The sequence below is a fragment of the Halyomorpha halys genome, unplaced genomic scaffold (assembly GCF_000696795.3).
Source record: "Halyomorpha halys isolate HHAL.00 unplaced genomic scaffold, Hhal_1.1 Scaffold286.1, whole genome shotgun sequence".
In the NCBI taxonomy this organism is placed as follows: domain Eukaryota; kingdom Metazoa; phylum Arthropoda; class Insecta; order Hemiptera; family Pentatomidae; genus Halyomorpha; species Halyomorpha halys.
The window spans coordinates 219567-237951 of NW_027115682.1; the positions used below are offsets into that span (position 1 = coordinate 219567).

At 31.3% G+C, this 18385-nt stretch overlaps 1 protein-coding gene and 1 pseudogene across 1 annotated transcript in view; both read right to left on the reverse strand.

The window, feature by feature from the left end:
- Positions 1-6460, reverse strand: part of LOC136797102 (esterase FE4-like) — a 20649-nt gene extending 14189 nt beyond the window's left edge. The window contains exons 1-4 of the mRNA XM_067052700.1: positions 6351-6460; positions 4941-5154; positions 3524-3667; positions 2400-2538 (exon numbers count right to left, since the gene is read on the reverse strand). Of these exons, the coding sequence (XP_066908801.1) occupies positions 2400-2538; positions 3524-3667; positions 4941-5126 (469 nt within the window). The 5' untranslated portion in view covers positions 5127-5154; positions 6351-6460. The remainder of the gene's footprint in view (positions 1-2399; positions 2539-3523; positions 3668-4940; positions 5155-6350) is intronic.
- A 3766-nt stretch (positions 6461-10226) lies between these two features.
- Positions 10227-18385, reverse strand: part of LOC106680759 (juvenile hormone esterase-like) — a 12324-nt pseudogene continuing 4165 nt past the window's right edge.

Below are 18385 nucleotides of genomic sequence, written 5' to 3' on the forward strand. Positions count from 1 at the left end.
TTAATACATAAATATTATAAATATATTTTTTTCAATTTCTTGATACAAGTATTTATTTTTTAAATAAATCAATTAGTAACCATGTTAAATCTCAAAACTCTTCATTATAACATCAACAGTCTTACGTTTCGGCCATCCTCAAGGACAATCTTAAATATAAATTTACACCTCAAATCCAATTATTTAAAAACGTTTTGCTGGATATTCTGCCCAGGTAATTAATTACAAGTCAAATTACCCTATTCTGTCAAAATTTTATTAATTTTTAAAAGTTTTAATTTTAGATCAACTTAACTATACTAACTATCATATAAACCTGATAGTTGATAGTGTTTACTCATTCATATCACCTACCTTTCCCATCACAATTAATATATTATTATTATTAATATTTAATTAATTAATATATTTATTTTTTTCGATCTGATATCAAACTTTTTTAGTTAATTATGGAAAAATGTATTCTTTATGTTCGATACAATTATCGAAATTGCCATATGAATCGATTTCATGTTACTAGTTCAAAATTTATCAAAACATTTTTAAACGTAACTGGTTTGAATTCCGATCTTTTGGAAGGAGCTAGCTTATATTGAAAATAATTGGTCAAAAAATAAACAGCATAAACAAAAAATGGCATTCCTCAGGCAAGCTTGCGTCAGTATTTCTTATTCTCCTGACCATGACGAATAATTATGTCTTTTATTCTTTCTAAAGACATGTCTTCACCCACCTACATATCTGTTCCGCTGCTTCAAATACCCAAGGTATAATATAACATATCTTTAGATTTATTTCATGATCCACCGAAAAAAGAGATGCCAAACAATTTCTAGGCAGCACATGTTACAACGGTGCAAAAAAAGTTTAGCCAAAAACTGTTCTACCGGTATGCCTCAGTTGTTTCATCGACTCTCCTGTAGCCAATTGTACTACGTGTTCAGTATAATTTTTTTTTTCCTTCTCAAAAATGGATAAAAACTGGATCTAATAAATTTTAGGATGACGGTGGTAAAAACATAATAGGAAAAAAAAAGCTCAAAACAGCTACTGAAAAGTATAGGTCAAGAGTAACGAACATGCGATTACGAGGTGATTTTTCTGAATATTTAGAAAAAAGTTGGTTACGTTATTTCTCCTGTTTCTTCAATTTAATAACCAGCGGGTCATCCCTTTATCCTACAGGAATGATCACACAAAAACGATTCTACTTGAGAAACACCAGGTAGGACTATGTCTTAGATATGACTGTTTTTTATTGTTTCATATTCAGTGGATTATAATACTGCTTTTGTGTTGTAAATAATAATAAATATATATATATTTTTTAAATAATTTATTTATTGTTATTTACAACTGTATACACATATATACAACAAGTAAATTTGCTGTAGGTGACATAGTGACATGATAAAAACATGTGGAGAATCTACCCACTGATAGAACTCCAATAACATTTCTAGAGGAGAAGATCTCGAGGCCATCTTCTTTTCAGACGCCGAGGAGGATTATTAGGTAATGAAGGAGAAGCCATGTTAGAAACAAGTGGATTTGGGTGGTTGAGAAGTTTATTATGGAAGGAACGGTATCTGGTTCTGGCCAAATCGGCAACATATGGAACATTAAGGTCCTGATAGATGACTTGATTTGTGACAAAGTAAGGAGCATTAAGGATTTTACGAAGGATTTTGGACTGTAAGGATTGGATTCTGGAGGAATTTGGGGGGGCTCCACCCAAAGCTCAACTCCGTATGTCCAGATGGCCTTATAATACTCATGTAGATCAGTCTTTTGTAATGGATTGGAAATTTAGACCGTTTGTCTAGTAAATGTTGCAATAGTCGGAATCTACGAGCAGTTTCTTGTCTTTTTAGTCTTGTATGAGGATTCCATGTCAGTCGTTTGTCGAGATGGAGTCCTAAGTAACAAATATATATTAATTATAATATTAACATAATCAAAACAAGCGTGGTTTTACCGGTAGGTCTCCTGATAAACAGCCAGAATAAACAGTATATGTTCCCTTATGGCAACGCAAAACTAACTCTTTGATCTCCTGACATTGGAGTAGGCAACGTAAAAAAATAAGCATCCTAAGCCACTAAGCTAAGTCCAAAACTTAAAAATATAGTAAAATTACACAACTCTAAGCTCACAAGATATTAAAGGACAAATAAAAACTGGTAGTCCCCTTTTTATAAACAAAATTAAATAAGTTTTAGTACTTCCGTAATTTTTCCTCAAGATTGAGAATGACCTCTAACTGTAAGCCCTTTATTAAAACTGTACTCACCTCCATCTCTTCAACATTTGTGGCTACTGTTAAGGACTTTACAAATAATAAAAATTATTGATTATTTTTATCATGATAAAAGTTAACAAAAAAAATCTATACAAACCTAAAGGTCCCAACCTGTAATTGGTGTTTACAATCACGATATCCTGATCCATCATGAACTCGGGGCCATTGTTAGACTTGTCACCCCGACTCCAACCTCCTCCATGGATATGGAACAGAACGGGCAGTCTTCCTGTGGCCTGTCAACAACCAAATCTAACGTATTCATAAATATATTGATTAAAAGACGAATATAAATCAATTACAACATAGTTGAAATAAGAAATTTAAAAAGAAGAGAAGATCTAATTATAAATTTATGATCGGAGGTTATAATAACTCCTCAGTATAAGATAGTATTTACCAAAGTGTGGTAAAAATACTCTCAAGGGTGCGAGAAGGGTTTAATGGAGGTACAGGCTTAACCAAGATTTGACTTTATGTCCCCATAATATAAAGGTAATTTTTTTTAAGTGTCCATTGAGAAAGGAAATTAAAATCAGTTATCCCCGTCCATAGTATCGATTCAGTAGGAAGGATGTCTGTTGAATAGAGCTTTTTTTTTTTTTACTTTTCTGTTTTGATTGGTACTTATTGTTACGAAATTGTAGAAATAGTACACAGATGTCGAAACTTTGGGAAACACTGGTTTTAGTTATAATGACCGGTGAACTAATAATCGTCCATAATTAGATTGTAATGTGATCGATTATTCTCAATCCCTTATGTACAAAAGACTACAATTTTCAATATAACAAGATTCTAAAGTTGAATTGAATGTTGAGCGAGTTTCCAAATTCCAAAATTTTATATAAACTAAGTTCCCAAGTCAATTTATCTAAACATTATTCCTCGGTGAGATCTACTGAAAATATTTGAACCAATTAAAATTTTTTCTTCTTTGGATATTACAAATCTGCCTTCTATGCCACAACCCCTGATGAAGACCTGAAACTCAGGTCGAAACGTCGGCATAAAATAAATAAATATGGTTTTATTTATTTATGTTGTTCTTTGCTGACCGCACCCCCCGAAAACTTCTCCAAGCATTAATCTGCGGTCAACTATCTACACCTCAATTAAAATTTTTGTATTCCTAATGTGTTTAACACTTAAAAAATTTAACTATGATATTTATCGGTTTTCCCCACCCCCCATTTAATGTTAGTTTATATGATTACTTACATTAGGGGTGAAAACATTAAGGAGCAGGCAGTCCTCTTTTCCAGTTATCTTTGGCTGTGGTACTAAGGTGACGTACTGCAAGCAGTATGGTCCCTCTTCTGTTGCGTTTCTCAATCCAGACCATGGCAGCGGTTCTTCTGGAGGCTGTACAAGGAAACCAGTATGCATCATACTATCTACTAATACAGTTATTCGTTATTTCAGTTTCTGATTTATTAGTTTTTATTTATCAGCTATCGGCATTAAATAATCTATCTGCAAAAATGTTAAATTTTTATATCTCTGTTTAATGTGAGATATTTGCGATAACTTCATATATTCTATCCATCTCTATTTAAATAGTGAAGATAAAGCTGAACTTATATAGAGAGAATATTGTTTGGGCTTTGGAGCAGGTAATAACTGCTACAGTTCCAACATTTTAGATATGTTCCTAGAGTACTGGGTTTTTTTTTCCAATTGCTAATTAAGCGTAAAAAATTTACTTTATTTTAAATTATTTAATTTCCAATTCAAATATTACTGATTTATTTTCACTGTATTTATTTATAATAGATTAATTTGTAATACACTTGCTAAAAAGAAATTAATTACTATCTATTTCTCAAATAAAAATGACACTATTACCAATTAACTCGCCTAATGCTAGATTCTTGGAAACTAGTAGCTTTAAACTGAACTAACCGTAGTAGTTTAATCACAAAAAAAGGAAGCCATCTCTACTTGTGATGGTAGGGCGTACCCATGATCGAAACTAAAGTGAAAATTATATATAATTGTCGCAGTGTTTTATTATTTATTAAAATTACTTGTGTGATAAAAAATTTAATGTTTATTAAATTAATAATTTTTCACTTCTAGGCCAGCTACCCTACCCCTCATGGGTTCTATCTCCTCAGTACGTTTATGTTCTGATGTGTATGGGATATCGTAATTTGTGTTTATTATCATGATAATTTAAAAATGAAAAATAGTTTATTTTTCAGGGACTAGGTCCCTTTAGAACAATTATAAGGTAATTTTAATTTTACAATAACATATATTGATCAAAAACAGTGTGGCCACACTTAATTATAACTTATATTAGAATTATATATAAATAATTATAGGTACAGAGATAAAAAAAAACAAAACTAAAATACTAACTGGTAAATAAATTAAAAACAAAACAAAAAGGTAGTTTACATCTGTACTATTATAATTTAAGAAATAATGTAGTAATGTGAAGTAAAATCTTTCGCTAATATAATTTTGTTCGTGTGAATCCTCATTTCTACACTACAGAAACTAGCACTGACCACAAAAGATTATTTAAGAAAAACTAGAAATGAATATAGTGGTACAAATCCTTTGAGGTATAATGTACCATACCAATTTATAAAAAATAAACTATTACTATAATAAATGCATTACTTACTTTGAATCTGAGTGGTCCAATCGGCGGCTTTGCAAAGGGAATACCTTTGAAGGAAAGGTATTGGCGGCCAGATCTGGAACTAGATGTGAATCCACGGATGGTACCGCCTGTTGTATCCACTATGAGAGAATCGTCTGAGGAGGCAACTTTTGCTAATATTACAAAAGTAATTGTTTTCAGCAGCATAGCTTTCTTTTATGGCTTAATTTAATTCCTATAAATATTAAATTACAAAAGCAAAGATTTTATGAAAAATGAAATATTATCTAGTTGGCAAGCCACGTGGAATGAAAGCCTGCCAAGCAAATTAAAAACTATTAAAAAAAACATTAAACCATGGACCACATCAAACCGTTCCAATAGCAGAGAGGAGGTAACTATTGCCGGATTGAGAATTAGTCATACAAGTTTAACTCATACATATCTAATTAGTAAGCAGCCACCGCCAAAATGTCAATACTGCAACAATGTACTTACGATCAGTCACATATTTGAGGAATGTTATTTCTATTCGCGAACTTGAGTAGATTGGGAGTAGGACCGAGTGTATCGGATGCTCTGAATGATGACCGGAAGAACGTGAAAATCGTTTTGGTTTTCTTAAAAAAGGAATGGCCTTTTGAATAAGATTTAAACCAGGAAATCTGTTATACGTAATAAAAAATCCCAAAAGAAGTAATTATTTAATTTTTTTTCGTTATTATTTAAAGTGAAATAGAATTAGAAATATAAATGAAATATAATTATAAAGCGCGAAACATGGGCGTTGATGACCTCAGGGTTAAATGGGAAGAGAAGACTTAAGATAATTGGATAGAGCAATATTTAACTAATTAAATAGAGCATTATTTAATATTTACATTTATAACGAGTATGTTGGTTGATGTAAGACATGTCACAATCTCACAAGAGAAGATCGTAACTCAAAAAATATTAGAAAACAATACTTCCTTGCCGACCCGCCCGAATAAAACCACGGTCCTGTATCTCTTTTGAAATATTTACTAAAAATAGGAAGAGGAAACTTAAAATAGTTAAATCTAACAATATTTAGTAAGTGGCTAAAATTGAAAAATGACATGACTACAGTTACATATTGTATTAATGAGAAAAATGTATCAATGATACAATGATTGGGAAACGGGCGTACATAACAAAGCTCATGTTTTCAGAAAAAAATATTATTAAAGTTATTATTATTAAAATTCGTTTGACATCAAAACCTTAATATTAACATGATTTTAAGTCTTTAAAAATATTTAATCTTAAATTTGATTATAATATTTATATATATAATACATTTTATGGTTACAAATGAACCAAAAAGCTTTTCTGATTTTGACAATTTAAATGTAAGAATATTGACAGTAAAATTGTAAGGATACAGTGAAGAATACAGTTACTACTGACCTGTTCCATTTAAAGCTAATGTCAGACTGATATCCCTAAACCCACCACTATCTAGATGGCTGAGCAGTTAGATAATTGATGTAATATTTTTTGATTGAGGCCTCCGATTATATATTTGATAAGAATCGTTCAATTTAAAACAATTCTTATAATATCACTATTTGAAAAAATTAAAACTTTGCAAATTTTTATACATAGATCATTTCTCAGTTAAATAACTTAACATTAATAATTTATGAAAAAACAAAGATTCACTAATAAGAAGTGAATGATCTTATGATAATATACCTAATAGAAAGTATTATATGTTATCTTTTTAATTAAATTTTAGAGTAAGTTAAGCAAATTAGGTATGACATATAGTAAATTGCTTCCGGACGCGATATCAAATCCAAATGTGATACAGCTCTAAATTACTGATATTGTAGTTGTGTGTGGTAATTTTCACTTATCTTAGCTCGTCCGATTGCTTTGTTATATAACAATAATCGATAGACAAATGGACATAATTTGAAAAATAAAAGTAAACTGTTAAGGATTTTTGAAACGTTATGAGTGTAAGGAAGGCCATCCCAAAACAGTTTCATTTAAGAGGAAAAAATTTAAAACATATTTTAACTTAACTAAATACATAATATATCAAGTAGGGATGCGAATTTTTAATGCGAAATTTTTTTTTATAATTATGTGCTTATTTTTACACAAATATTTAATAAACGGATAGAAATATTTATTGAAAAAATTATAATGAGGAAATTCAACTTAAAAACGGTTGAAAATAAACGAAATTTCGTAAAAAATGTATTAGTTTGTTAAATGATTGTTGTTTTTATTGGCTCTCCTCATTTTTCTCATCAATTACTCTGCAATTCGTAGAATATTTCATATTCACAGGCATGAATGTTTTTGAGGCACTTCAAAGCAATAAAACCCTTATTAAAACTAAGTTCTGCAATCTCTCCACGTTCTGATAGTAATATTTTGTGTCGGTCAGACCAGGATTTTCGTTGGAAATATCGTGTAATTTTCCTAATATAATTTAGAACTATCTGTTATGTAATTTTTATCAATGGATTGATAATTATCTTTATCAACGGATTTTTTTTTTTCGATTCGGTATGAATTTCATTTTGATAAATTTACACACGCACGTGCACCCGTCCACTTTTTAACTATGGATTGCTTTTTTTTTTTTCAATTTAATATGAATGACCATCGCTACCTACCTGCCTGAAGCCGTTCCCTTTCAGAAAACCTCACGATACGTCGTGGCTTTCGTCAAAAGTAGGCGGAACTTGAAGATTGGCATAACCACACCAGAGATACGGACATCAAGAAGGCTCATAACAACCCACCTCAAGAATCGTCTGCACCAGTGGGAGCATACTGAAAACTAACCAAAGTGGTTAATAAGAAGACTTTCGATAACATGACGGAGATCGCCTTTTAACTCAGCCTGAGTAGGACGAGCTACTAGCGGAGTATTGCAAGTACCAGCGTGATATAGAATAGCGAACAGGGAAAAAGAACTTCATGTTCGTTTCGAAAAACTGAAGCCATACTAAGAAGAGCTCATGGAAATAGGTCTTCTAGTCATTAAGGTGATGCAAACCATTCTATTAAAGAGCTAACAAGTCTATCCTCTCTCTTCTCATCTCGCGAATCTGTATATTTCGAACATGTGGGCGAGTTTTTTTTTCAAAACCCTTACAAAATTTTAATGTCGTATTTATAAACAATGTATTCTCCTTTTACTGTAGAACATCTACATTCTAAGGAGTCTTTTGGAGTATATTATTTTTGTTGTCAGTATTTATAAAAGTGTCAAATGTGTTGGGGCACACATTATTTCTGAATTTAACAAACCTAAATCTAATAAAAACTTAATCCTAATACTACGTGATCTTACGTAGTGTGTTCCAACGCACCGGAGGGGGGCAGGTGTTAACGTGTTGAATAACGGATTCGTACAGTACTGAAGTGAATCGAAAAATTTGATGTGTCGTCGCTTGATGAACTCTGGCACATTGGGCAACTCGAAAAATTGATGCAACTCCAGTTAGCTCTTCCTCCTCCACGATGTTGTGCGTACGATTTTCCTCAACATCGAATCCTGAAAACTTTGAAGAAGGCGCTGGGTTCCATCTGATATGTGGGTAAACAATGGTGCCCCATACAGTAGTGCTGGTCTCAGAATACTTTTTCATATCTGCAGCATCAATCTCAATGAGAGAGCCGGAGAAGTGAGGAGGCGGTTGAGACGATATGACTTTCGTCTTACTGTTCTCGCCTTCTGATATAAATGGGCAGAAAGCTTAAGATGACGGTCTAGCTTTACGCCCAAATATACGATAGAGTTGGAAGGTGAGCTCACCTTATTATTCACATGGAGAGACTTCGGCAGTCTTGATCTCTTGTGCGCTGTGTGCGCGAACACAACACAGTCCGTTTTGGCTGCATTGACTGAGATGTTCAAGTAGCCCAGCTTTCGAACAATCTCAGAGCATACTGCTTCAGCCCGATGTAGAGCTGTCTCGGCGTTCATACTGATGCTGTAGATGGCAACGTCGTCAGCGAAAGCGGCGACCGTTGCCTTCCTGTAGTTCTTGCCAACCACATCAGCAGTATAAATTTAAAACAAGACTGGCAAGAGGACTGCTCCTTGAGGCACTCCGCAAGTCAGTGGGATAGATGTTGAGTGTTCTTCACAAACCCGTACAGCGACGGTCCTGCTGTTTAGAAATGAGGCAATCACACTTCCAGGTCCGCGAGCTTACGACATAGAATGCCGTGAGACACGGAGTCGAATGCCTTTGTGCAGTGGATAGATATCATGGCCATTGACTAATTTCGGTTGAAGGTGGTATTTACCTCAGTCTAGAGTTTCATTAGGTGATGCTCTGTGCTGAGGCGAGCTTGGAAGTCGGTATGTTCAAAAGGAGAGGGTGAGATATTACCCACTAAATGGAAAAATACCATCCTGTTTAACCAATACGTTTTTTTTTGTTTTGTTTTTTTTTTGTTTGTTTTTTTCCAACCTCCTATATTTATTTATTAACAATACAATTATAGATATTACTTACAAGCTAAGGAATATATATACACATAAATCACTTAATCTTGGTTTGCCTTGCGGCATTATAAGATAATACAAGCTTGGTCCGCTGAAGGCGGTTTTACATAGGTAGCTGCATTCCCAGGGGCTAACAAGGAATGGGGAGGGACCATTCCGGCTGGTGGTGTTGGGGTGAGGGTGACTTCCAGAAGTCCTTCCCTAGGCGAGAACGTCGACCAAGGGGACCGTGCTTTGCCACCTCCCAGGTCTTGGGGTAGGGGCGATTTCTCGGAATAGGGGATTGGCACAGGCTTTCAGCCCATCAAAAAATTTGATGTGCCTACGGCCTATGAATTCCAGCACAGAAGGGAGTTTAACCAATACGAGAACGAGTCAGACCATTCACGACAGGCCTGTCAGTCTCTTCACCTCGATAAGGTTCACAAAATGATAATAGCAAGGACGTGAAAGAAGCCTTCGAGTCTCCATCAATTCTTTGATCTGCAGAAAAACTCAGACTTTATCAAGCAGTCATATTAAAATGCTTTGATTCTTTAAAATTCTTGTCTAATTCCCAATTCCAAGATTGATGCCAAGGCGATGGCAGGAAGTAATGAGGAAAGAACAATGATCTAAAACATTCCAATTCATATTAATTTCATTTTATTTAAGTTACTTTCTTTCTTTTAATAACTGTAATAAAGTATTAAAAAATACCAGTCAGTTTTAATAAAAATGTTATGGACTAATAAAAGAATTACAAACTTTATAGATTCAGGGAACTCTGTAATGGGAAAATAAAGTGAATAAATTAGAAAAGATAACTTAATCATGTATATATTTTTCTTATGATATAATGTAATAATTTATAAAACAAAAACCTATATGTTTATTTTACAAATTTAAATCTTTATAAAGAATCTTGTATTAGTTCCAAGGGTATTTATCTCTGTAGTTAAGATGGCTCCAGAATCTATACCTGTCTTCAAGAAGACCGACTTCTGGTTTGAAACCAGACTTTGTAATGTGCATGTAATGATGTTCTTCTTTTTTCCACTTTTTCCAGGAACCAGTGTTTTCAGGTGATATAGCTTTACTGAAATTAAAAATTTTAAAAATAGTTTAATTTAATAAAAACCTGAGAAAGGAAATATACCCATCTAAGAGATAGAAAATATTTGCATATCTGCTTAATTCCCGTAATTCCCAATCTGTGCTCTGCAAACCACTAGTTGGAAATTACTGCGGGACTGCGAGAGCCTTGGAAATGGGCTGTGAGATGCTTCGGCAACACATAATTTGTGGGCATTTGTTGTTAGAAATATTTTATTGTTAAACTATTTTGATGTTTGAGTTGTTGTTAAAATGTTGTAATAGGCATTATTAAATTTCCAATATGCACTTTTAAGAACCTAATTTTCAAACATTTTTTTGAGAGACCTCATCAACTAAAATTAGGAGTGGGGGTCGTCTGCACATGGTTCATTTTTAGAGTTGGTGGTTCACATGCTTCTAGGAATTGGAAACCACCAACTTAAACTGATTGGTAAAGTTGAAATCTATGATTATTCACATTGTGTTTAATATTTGTGTGCCTTCCAAACTTGAGCTATCCTCAAGACTCCTCCAACAATGCATTAATTTATATCTGAATATTAACAGGCACAGATGCAAGAAACTTACCTGAATACTGACAAACACAACTACATGGTATGGATCGTATTTGCAAGTACCCTTAATACATAGTGGAAAGCACCCAACTATTATTCCAAGTTTCAATACTTATGGATAACAAAAAAAACAAACTATATTTTAACTTGCTCTAAGAGATAGAATTTACTTGCTTAAACTCATTATAGGATAATTAGTGATGTTTTTATCTATGAATATTGAAACTTTGTTTAATAGTTGGGTGCTTTCCACTAAATATTAAGCAAGAACCCTTAATTTATAATGGAAATGATCTAACTATCACATCAAGTTTCAATATTCATGGATAACAACTTCACTAATTATCCTACAATGTGTTTAAGCAAATAAGTAAGTAAATTTGAATTAGCTATAATATATTATTTTTATAATCAGCTTTTTAAAATTATATAAAATAATTGTTTTTAACTAAATTAAATTATTTTTTAATTAAAAAATTAAATATTTTTATTTTAAAATTTTGTAGTTTTGCAAGTATTACCAATTTATAAGTTTATTTTTTTTCAGAATTTGAAGTTAATATCATTTTAAAACTTCACTGAGTAATTTGAACCCTAAACATGGAAATCGATTGATCTGTTAGCTCCATACAAAAAATAAAAATGAATTCATGTCCAAAAACAGACAGGCTAAACAAATTACACTCCTTGGGGTTATGTTGTCATATTTTTACCTGTAGTCAGGTAAAAATATGACAGCAATTATGCTGATCTAGTGACTACTTCTCTTTAAAAGTTAATTGCTATTATCATGAGGCTTTATGAACAAATTTCATAACTATCAAGTAATGATAGTAGAGACTAAATTTAAGTAGGATTACCTAAACTTGGCAAAGTCAGTCCATATCTTTACTAGCTTCTTAGACAGTTCTAAATCTACTCCTTTCAAGTCTGAAGCAAAGTTCTTATTGTGCCATAAATAAATAATCTCATCTGTGTGAGAAGCACCTGAAACAAAAACAATATAAAAATACTTTTAAATTAATACTTTTAAAACATAAGAATGAATAAGCATGAATGAAATAGTGTTGATCTATATGAAGCCAGATTATGTTATTACATTTTTCATTTAGTTTTCCAATCCTTAAGAAAAGATTATTGGAATAATAACTTTTCTATTCCAATCACAATATCAACAAACTTATTTAACTATCACAATGGTTATTTCAAATTAAAAGCCAATATAAATAATAAAATCCAAAAATCCATCGATTTACAAGCATGATCAAGAACAACAATTGCATAATAAAGTCAAAGCTAAGCCTGGCTAAATTACTAATTCAAATTTAATTTCATATTTTATTTAGTAAAGCTTAATTGTTTTACATAGTTGATCTCACAATCTTAAATCATTAATTGTGAAGGAGGAATGGATCATATTCACTCCTTAAAATTATAGCTTACTCTTATTTATACATCCTGATTTATAGTTTATTTACAACTTTAATAAAACCAATAAATATTGATATTTTATCAATGTGACTTTCAAAACATCCATTTCATGCGATATAATCACATATATTAAAAGGAAGATATACTAACAGACTGCTTATACTTCATAGTATATAATTATCATAGCAGTTAAAATATCTTTCAAAACACCTTCTCCATTCACATTAAAAGGTGTGTGTGAAAAGATGGTGAAAATTCAAAAAATAAAAATAGAATAATAATAAATAAATGCTTACCAATGGCATATTTAGTCCTGTTACCACCTGAAGAAAAGAATGAAAATTCACCACGATAATCAAAGTAATAAAAGTAAACATCACCAGTATGTTTGTTGGCAGCATCAAATATCCCGGATGTATACCAACTATCAGTATAAGCCTGTAGCAAGTTCATAATTAAAACTATTGTAGGTTAAGAAAAATAATTAAGCATACAAACAAGCAAGCAATATCGATATGTTGTTTATATTAATATATTTTTATAATTTCAATTTTAACAATTAAAATTTAAATTGCTTAAAGAGAGTTAATAATAATCATATTCTAAGTCTCCTACTTAAAAAAAAATTTATTGAATAATTTACTGTAAAACTTCTATATAACGGACACCTGGGGGATGAAAAAATTAACAATACAAATTTTATAATATTTAAAAAAAATTCAACACATCATCTAGTGACACTTGGAAAAGGTGGTTGGTGATTCAGTCAGACTGTTGACACCATTTTTGACAGGCTGGTGCAAATACTTGGTTATGCAAATAGCATAGACCTAGTTACACGATCCTTCAAGTTCCTTAAGAAAGCATTTTTAAAGTTTGCCGAAGCAGCGGATGGTATGGGAATGAACATTAATCAGGAGAAAACCACATACATGCATACAGGACCTGGATCAGAATTGAATGTTAGAGAACCAGTGGAATTTAGCAAGTATAAATTTGAGAGTGTGGACCTCACCAAGTGAATAACAGTATCCTAGGAGAAAAGTGAATTGTGAATGGAAGGATTTTTTTTTTCATTCAATTTCATTGTCCGGGAATAGTAAAGTGGTACACATAAATTATTTGACTTTTGTTCATTATAGACGAGTGAAAAGTGATAATAAGGAATATAATGTCCGAAGTCATTATAAACAGAGTTCAAATGCATTAAATTAGTTCCTTGTTGGCCAGGAACTTAATAAAATTATATATTAAATAAGTTATCTACTGTATAGGGGTGTCCATTAATAGAAACTTCACTGTATAGCTAATAATTTAATTAAATTTTAGTTAATTGAATCTACCATACATTGGTTAAGTTGGTCCAGGTGGCTTCTGAGATTTCTTTGTTTCCAAAATAATATTGCCTGATCTTTTTTGTTACTTCATCTGGTTTTGAAGCAGAACGATAGTACAAAAAAGTGATGGGAGCTAACCTCTCAAAGTTGTCATTGAACCACTTAAAGTCTAAATTGAAGGAAAGTAAATCTAAAAAAAAAATTTTGCTATTTTAGAGTTACTATTTTAACAAATCTCTCTCCTACTATTGGATGAATTTTATGACAGTGTAAAAAATTATATTATCAATTTAGTTTTAATTATATTAACAATTAAGACAGCATATTTTTATTTATTTTTTTAAATTATAGCAATGGGTTAAAGAGGAGATGTACTTTTTGACAATTTTGATCAACTGCATCATATAGAATAAAATCTAAGAATACAGAACAAGATCTAATTTTTAATTAAGCATTTAAAGCAATTTATTTAATTTAAAATTACTTTTACACTCAATTTTTAATGTATTTATTGGTGTGTATATCATGAAAACATTAGCATTTTATAAATTAATCTTATATTCTTTCAAAGTACAATTAATTATATTGTATAACAGTTATTTTTAATTATTGATTAGAGGATAAAGGTTTACAGTGATTTAATCTGAACAAGCAACTAGAATTACTTCACATAACATAAATTTGATCCTCAACTTTCTGTAAGTTTCTTGAAGAATCAAACAAGTAAGCCAATTATAAACTCATGATCTTAATATTTATAGGTCTGAAATAAGACTTTAAAAATCAAAATATAGTCGTCTTATAATCTATCAGGACAGAGGAACAAGTTGTACTCACATTGAGCCCTAAGAAGGCCTTCTGCTGAAGTCATACCCATAAGCAGAGGCACAGGGTTGTGCTGCCAGCTGTTAATAGGTCCGGTTATAAATGCATTAGGTCCAGCTGGCTCCAAGACAGGCAAAACAAGAAGTAGAGGATCTATTTGCCAAATCTATTATATAAAAAATTAATTGACTTATAATACTTAAATAAATTTATATTTAAGAAACTGGTTGATATGAATAACATAATATTTAATCATTTCATTATTGACCTAGACTTCAAAAGAAACCTTTTCCTTTCCGCTACTTACTCTGAAGTCTTCCATGTGCCCTACCAGTTCCTTGGCATCCTTCTTCAACATACAAGCCAATGCTTCTTTAGAGTTATTCTTAGGACAAGAAACAAGGTCAGCTAATTTCTGTGCTCTCTCAACTGCCATACCTGGAGGCATGATGCATCTCATATTATAGCTGGAACCACTTTCCGCAATTCCAGCATGAAACAGTCCTACAATAGAGAAAAAGGCTTATAATAAAATCTTTTTTCTTAAAATTTGTTTGTGTCTTAAAACTATGAAAATTGCAGATATCATTATTCTACACAAAAAATATAGCAAAGAAACAAAATGAGCTACAGCAATTTTTCTTAAATACAAATAGTCTTATATTTTTATTGTACTTACCCTTGCTGAGGGGTGATATTGTGTGGTGATTAACACTTGCTGCTCCAGCGCTCTCACCCACAAGAGTCACTCTGTTTGGATCCCCACCAAACTTAGCGATATTATTTTTTACCCAATGGAGTGCCATCACTTGGCTTTTAATCCCTGGTTACCAGGCATCACTTCATCTTCAAAACTAAGGAAGCCTGTGAGAAATGTAGATTATCTTATAAATTGAATCTTTATTTTAATATAACAATCAATGTTTGAATAAGATCGAGGTCAGTTTTAGCACTGTAAAAATAATTTTTATAAACTTTGGATCATTTTTATTGGATCTTATTACCTCTGTTATAACCTAAAGGTCCAAGTAATTATTAAATAATTAGTGGATTTAAAAACTTTTCCCAATTTTCCCGCTTTTGTTAAAGTAGATTAATAACCCATAAATAATGCACTCTTTATGTTCTAGTTTTAGACACCAGCATTTGTTTGTCACATAGAAATTTCAGATCTGTTCACATGCCTGGTTCACATTGATGGAGTAAAAAAACTAATAGCTTCCCCTTAAGTACTTATTCAAGGTGATATAGCGAGCTGCTAAAAACTTTATTATACAGCTGAAAGATCATCCGATGAAATTCTTCATAGAACAAAGGAAGCAACCCTTCTTCCTCTAAGAACCAACAGATGAGCCCTCTTATTCCTCACTGATCCCACCTCAACCTCGGTTTCTGTACTGTATATAGTCCCAGTACCACACAGAGCAGCTCAGGATTAAAAAAAAAAAGTGATATTTTTATTGTAGTTTTTGAACAGGAATGTTGAACATCTGTCAAACACAGAAGCTACTCCTATGGTATATATCTCATTCTTTATGAACCCAATTTAAACAATATTTATATGAATAAAAACAAATTAAACTTTTATTACTTAAACTGTACTATACTCCTCATCACAACAGCACTAAATCCAATGAACAACACAAATCATGCACAGTTAAAGGACAAAAATTATTTGTGATAAAAGAGGATGTTTTTTGCTTTTGACACCAATGAACTAAAGACAAAAAGTTGTTATTTAATTATACTGGATATTGTTTTTAACAACCTCTAAGGAACCAGGCATATCAGTCATTATAGCAGATCACTTTATACATCATGTAAAAGTGAAACAGAAATTTTTTTAAATTAATTATTGCTATCAACATTAATAAGTTGCTTTATTTGGATGATAATACTTTTATTTGACAATCAGTTGTTGTAATCGCGGTTGCTATATTGGTAGGTTCTGAAAATATCTTTTGCTACTACCGATACATTGTTATATCTGAGGTCATTATAAACAATAGCCAGAGTATATAAAAAATAATATCTTACCTCCTTTCCTTACAAAATATATTTTTACTAATTTTAAATTGATGTATACATATATATATTTTTTTAACCATCATGAAATAATAATGTTAAAAGTCACCCATTATTCCAACTCTGTAATTAGTGTCGACAATTACCACATCTTCATCCATCAGGTACCTGGGATCTGTTTTGTGAGGACCATTTCCAGCTATGAACCCACCACCATGGAGATGGAACATAACAGGAGCTTTCCCTTTGACCTACAACCAAAAGACAATAACTAGTAAACTAACATTTTGAATAAAAGTTGACAGGGATGGAAAAAAGTAATTCAAATTACAGTTACTGTCTAATTACTGTGCAGAAGTATAATTACAAGAAATTGTTTTGTAATTGCAATTATTAAGAATCAAGAAGTATTGTATGGAGTAATTAGTATTACTTCTTCACAATTACATTAATTTTAATGGTGTCTTACAATTACCTCATTCTAATTGTTCTTTAAAACAACTAATTTTTGGCCATTTAATTGTTATCTTATTATAATCATAGTGTATCTGAACCATGTAATTATATTTCTCATTTAATAATTCCTCCCCAAATCCCCTAGTTGACAAATAGCAGATGGATGGCATCAGAGGAAAAATGAATAAATTAAAGTTTTAAACATGAATCCTTTTTACTGTACTTTACTGGTCTAAAAATAATGGGAAAAAAATCTTTATTCTTAAAATATGAAGAAATGCAATTTAGTGAAAAATTGTAAAGTCATTTTGTTATTCTTATTATATGATTTAAATTTAATAAACTAATATGATAATAATTTTTGAAATAAGCAAAAGCAGGAGAACCTGAACAAATAAATAATTACTGTATGGGACGTTACTTAAAACCCTATATGTTACATATAAAGTAGAATATGATTATATACTTAACAATAGAACCTTCATCCAACTTACATCATGCGTATACACAGCAAGATAAAGACAATCTTCAATGCCAAATACTGATGGACGCCTTTGGTACATATTGTATTGTATACACCATGGTCCTAGGTCTGTGGCATTTCTTATACCCTCCCATGATTCTGGTTCTTGTGGTGGCTAGAGATAAAAAAGTAAATATATATTTCAAACTATATTTACAAATATTTATTTTTAATAAAGATTGGTCTTACTGCAAAATTTTGTGATCGGCCACAATTAAGTAAGATAAGTATATCCATTCATATATTTAGCGATAAAAAATAATAACTAATAAATATAAATTGAACTAGAGTTTAGGATGATGGGTTTTGATTAAATAAAAAAATTATAACAGAATAATGTCCATATTCATAATATGGAATATTAAGATGATATGTTTATAATAATAATTATAACTAATAGTACAGGCTTGAGGTTCTTTTACCTGGAATATTTTAGAGAAGTTTTGAAAATTTGCTGACTCATATTTCTGAGAAAATGAACGATAAAAATAGAAATCTTTTATTATAGAAATATTAATATTTTTAGCGACTAGTAGACTAAGCTTGATTGCTCCTAAATAATGGTCCAAAAGAAAAAATATTAGGAAAATATTTGAAGAATTTACTCTTGCATAACAGTATTTTTACTCTAATTTACCTATATATGGAATAAATATTAAGGGAAAGTGCGATCATGAAAAATTTCGAATTCGAACTTCCCATACTATGTTTTG